General features: G+C 48.6%; 1 protein-coding gene across 1 annotated transcript; it reads right to left on the reverse strand.

Annotated features, from left to right (window-relative positions):
- Nucleotides 1–1,358: 1,358 nt before the first annotated feature.
- On the reverse strand, nt 1,359–2,705 carry LOC132501377 (uncharacterized protein C2orf78-like). The gene has a single exon (XM_060116966.1). The coding sequence runs from the start codon at nt 2,703–2,705 to the stop codon at nt 1,359–1,361; it is 1,347 nt and encodes a 448-aa protein (XP_059972949.1).
- Nucleotides 2,706–3,778: the final 1,073 nt, after the last annotated feature.

Raw genomic sequence — 3,778 nt, forward strand, 5'->3', positions numbered from 1 at the left:
CTGAATTTGCGGTCTCAGCTGGTGAATTTTATGGCATGTGAATGACATCTCAAAAAAATAATTTTGAAAATGAAAGTTGCCAGTTTTCCCATTTTCACTATCCACTATCCACTGCCTCCATCTCTCCCTTCTCCCCACGTCATTCCTTTTGACGCCCACCCCTGCCGCTATCTCCCAACCTCACTCCCTCGAGCTGCCCCACGAGGCCTCCCAGGGAGCCCCTGAACCGCTGGGCGCCTGCGTCCTGTGGCCGTTGGAGCGGCTACCCAGTGCGCGTGCCCCCACCGCTCTCACCCGTGAGAGTGGACGCTTCCGTCGGATTTTTCTCGTGCGTTTCAGTTGATGGTGATGTTTACAGAAGGTGGCACACCCCCTGGTCAATGGAGAAAGCCCCTCAAGTTAATACTTAGGCCTGTCCAGAAGTTTGATGTCGTCCAGCAGTAACCTCAGCATGCTGTGCTCTGAAAGCCAGGTTGGACGCCTGCAGGCACTTGCAAATACTGAGGACTTCAGAGGCATTTGGGCCTCAAATTGAGGCCTTGTACCTCCACATGCGATGTGACCTCAGCCCTTTGCTGCACGTCTCTAAGTGAAGTGGCACAGGAATACTGGCCTTGCCTGTCGTTGCCAGGATTAACTGAATAGTGCATTAGCTGCCCTGGTGCTTAGGTGTTGAGTACATGGTGATTTACATACCAGGCCCTATCCCCTAGGATAACTCTGAGCCCTAGCCACCTCTCTGGTAGATTTCCCTATACCCCCACTATAATCACACCTGCATAAGGCAACTCAAACCTTTCAGAGATGTGTCCTGAACCTCTTGTTTTCTTAAATACCTGTGTGGTGGTTGTGAGACTTAAGGCCAACCTCCCCAAGAGACTTTTTCTATTTCTCCTAGTAAACCTAGACTCACATTCTGTCATCTTCAACTCTACTCACATTTTGTTCTTTCAACCCTGACCTCTGACCCTGCTTTTTACTTCTGCCATTTCCTCCTCACTCCTGCTTCCTTTCATAAATCCATAAATCTCTTCTGGCCTTCCTAGCCCTGGGCCACGTTCCTTCCTCTTTGCTCAGTTTTTACCCCTTTCCTCCCCTTTCCTTCATTCTCCCATCCGACTTTCAGTCCTTCCTTTCTCACGCAGACTTTGATTCCAACCCCATCAAAAACAAAACAAAACAAAAAAACTTAAAGCACGCCACAGTTAGCAGCATCTCAAAATTCAAAAGGTTTATTACTCATCTATTAATTCGATGACATTCATTTATTCAGTTTTATTGTCTTAAAATATATCAAAATAAATAGAGAAATTTATACCTGGTACCCAAGGTGGCACCAACAATCCTAGCAGTTCTTACTATAAATATCCGTAGTAGTCAGCAATTTCCATTTCCTTTTGCCTCTCAATGAAAACTTGCAGTTTCCCCAAAGAGGTGTATTTGGCGGCATTCTCACGTTCTTGTTGAGCCCGCCTCTTCATGGCCTCCCGCTCTGGTCTCTGCTCTAGTTCGATGGGCTTTGACATGACTGGCTCAGAAACGTTGGGTTCCCTCCATGGTCTTCGTTGCTTGCTGAAGCCTTGGAGTAGAAATGGGGTTTGGAGATTGGGTGGGAACTGGCGCTTAGTCACAGCAGGGGGAAGAGGCTCCCGCTGGAGAGAAGCGAAAGATGAAGTTTTGTAGGGTGCAGGCCTAGGAGCAGCAGACTGAGGGACACAAGGATGGATATGGGCGGTCCAACCCGGTTGGGTTGGGTTGGTCACAGTTGGCTGAGCTGGTTTGGCAGGACCTGGCAAAGAGGCAGGAGCTGGCTGGGATGAACTGGCTGCAGCAGGTTGAGCTGAGTTAGAAGAAGCAGGCTGGGCACGGTCCGCCACAGCAGGCCGATGTGAGGCCAGAGACTGTGGCCTCCGAGGAGCAGGTCCAGCTTGAGGCTTTTCCCAGGCAGAAAAAGGCAGAGGTACCAACTTGACCTTCTCAGGTGGAGGCAGCTCATACTGGGATGGAGATGGACACTGTTTTTCAGCACTGCTGTCTGGTTTCTGGGCTTCGACTTGAGTTTTCTCAGGACTCTTACCCTCACGTGGGGTACGCCGCCATGGCTGGATAGCTGGGGGTGGCTTGGGGTCTTTAGGGTTGCTTGAATTTCCCAAGACCCGACAGGAAGAGAGCCCAGTTTTCTTATCATTCTTCTTCCCCAGTGCATGAAATACCTTCACAGACTCCATCTTGCACATGCCTAGGGAGGTTCGAGGCTTTTTAATGCTCTCGTGGATAAGCTCAGTTTGGTGTTCCTTTCGCTTCGTCTTGGGAATTGTTGGCTTCTCTTCTGCCTTGACTTTGCTCCCTGACTGCTTCTTCTCTTCAGCCTTCTTTCTTCCTCTGGTCCTTGTGGTCTTTTCCTGCCCGTGGCTCTTAGTTTTGCTGATCTTTCTGGATGCAGCTTTCTGAGGTTTGCCTTTAGAATGCTTGGCCGTGTTCACAGGAGCCCTGTCACTGACTGCAGCATTGCATAGAACCACTTCTCCTCCTAACAGGCACTGTGGATTCTTGGGCTGGATCTTGGCCTTGGGAGCACCACTGATAGGCTCAGAGGCTTTATGTTTGTTCTTCCTGGGTTGATCAGAGGGAACCTTTATGACACTTGGCTGAGAAGGTGTTCCCTGAGCAAGGCTGGCAGAAAGTGATGGATATAGAGGGGCCATGTTATTGGTGTCTGCAGTTTTATCATACTGGGCTGCCATAAACATGGAGGAAGCAGCTGTGTGCTGGTCAGTGAGTGCCAGAGTAAAGTCTCCGAGTGAAGAAGAATTCTTTTCAGTGCTTCCTGTGATGCCCCACTCAGAAACACCTGGATAGGAAGCAGCTGAAGTGGAGATCTGGCTCTGGTCAGTAACTCCAGATAACATAGTTGTGCTAGAATGTTGGTGAAGGTAGGCACTACCCATGTGTGTCTGGAAAGAGGTGGCCGTAGCTGATGCCGAACTGACGGCAGGAGCAGAGACTCTGGAGAAGTTGCAGACACTTGCTGTTAGGGAAGCTGCATTGCTCACCACAGGAAGAGAGTGCTGCAGAGAATTCAGAGTTCCAAGTACAGATGGATTGTGGCAATTTTCTGTAAGAACAAGGGGGTGATGAAAAAATCAGGGAGACTGATAAATTCTCACTATGTTTGAGGAAGGTTCTTGCTATCAGGACACCTCTACTGTCAATACTTACTGAGAATCCAAAAATCAGACAGTTATGATGGTTGTAAGGACTGAGCAGTTTTACACTCTTCTGTATTAACTGCCTGTGCTCCCATCTTGGGCACAGATGGGCAGAAGACCCAAGTGGTATGGTTCAGACATTGTTCTCTAGGATGGAAGCAACCTTCTCCCTGCCCTATCTTTCCCTTCAGCCTGCACTAGTATTGACTTCTATGCTGTTTCCTAGACTGGAAGCATTTTAGAACTAGGAGGGCCTTAGAGAACTTCTATTTTCACAGTCTCATTTCATGAGGAAGGAAACGGAGGCTCAGAGAGGTCAGGTTGACTTGTTCAAGTTCTCTCATTATGTTAGTATCCTTACCAGGTTTCAGAACCTAAGTATCCTGACTTCCTTGCCAGGACGCTGCTCTGAGCATGACACTGCCAGAAAGCAGGAGAAATAGAACTTATAATATAGGCATTTTCTTTGTCCGTTAGAAAACAGTACGGCTATTAATTACCATTGTGATCTTCAGTGTCTCACTTTGCTCGTGCAGTTCCCACGCTCTTACCTAGAGTTCACATATAGC

This window comes from Mesoplodon densirostris, chromosome 14 (assembly GCF_025265405.1).
Source record: "Mesoplodon densirostris isolate mMesDen1 chromosome 14, mMesDen1 primary haplotype, whole genome shotgun sequence".
Lineage (NCBI taxonomy): Eukaryota > Metazoa > Chordata > Mammalia > Artiodactyla > Ziphiidae > Mesoplodon > Mesoplodon densirostris.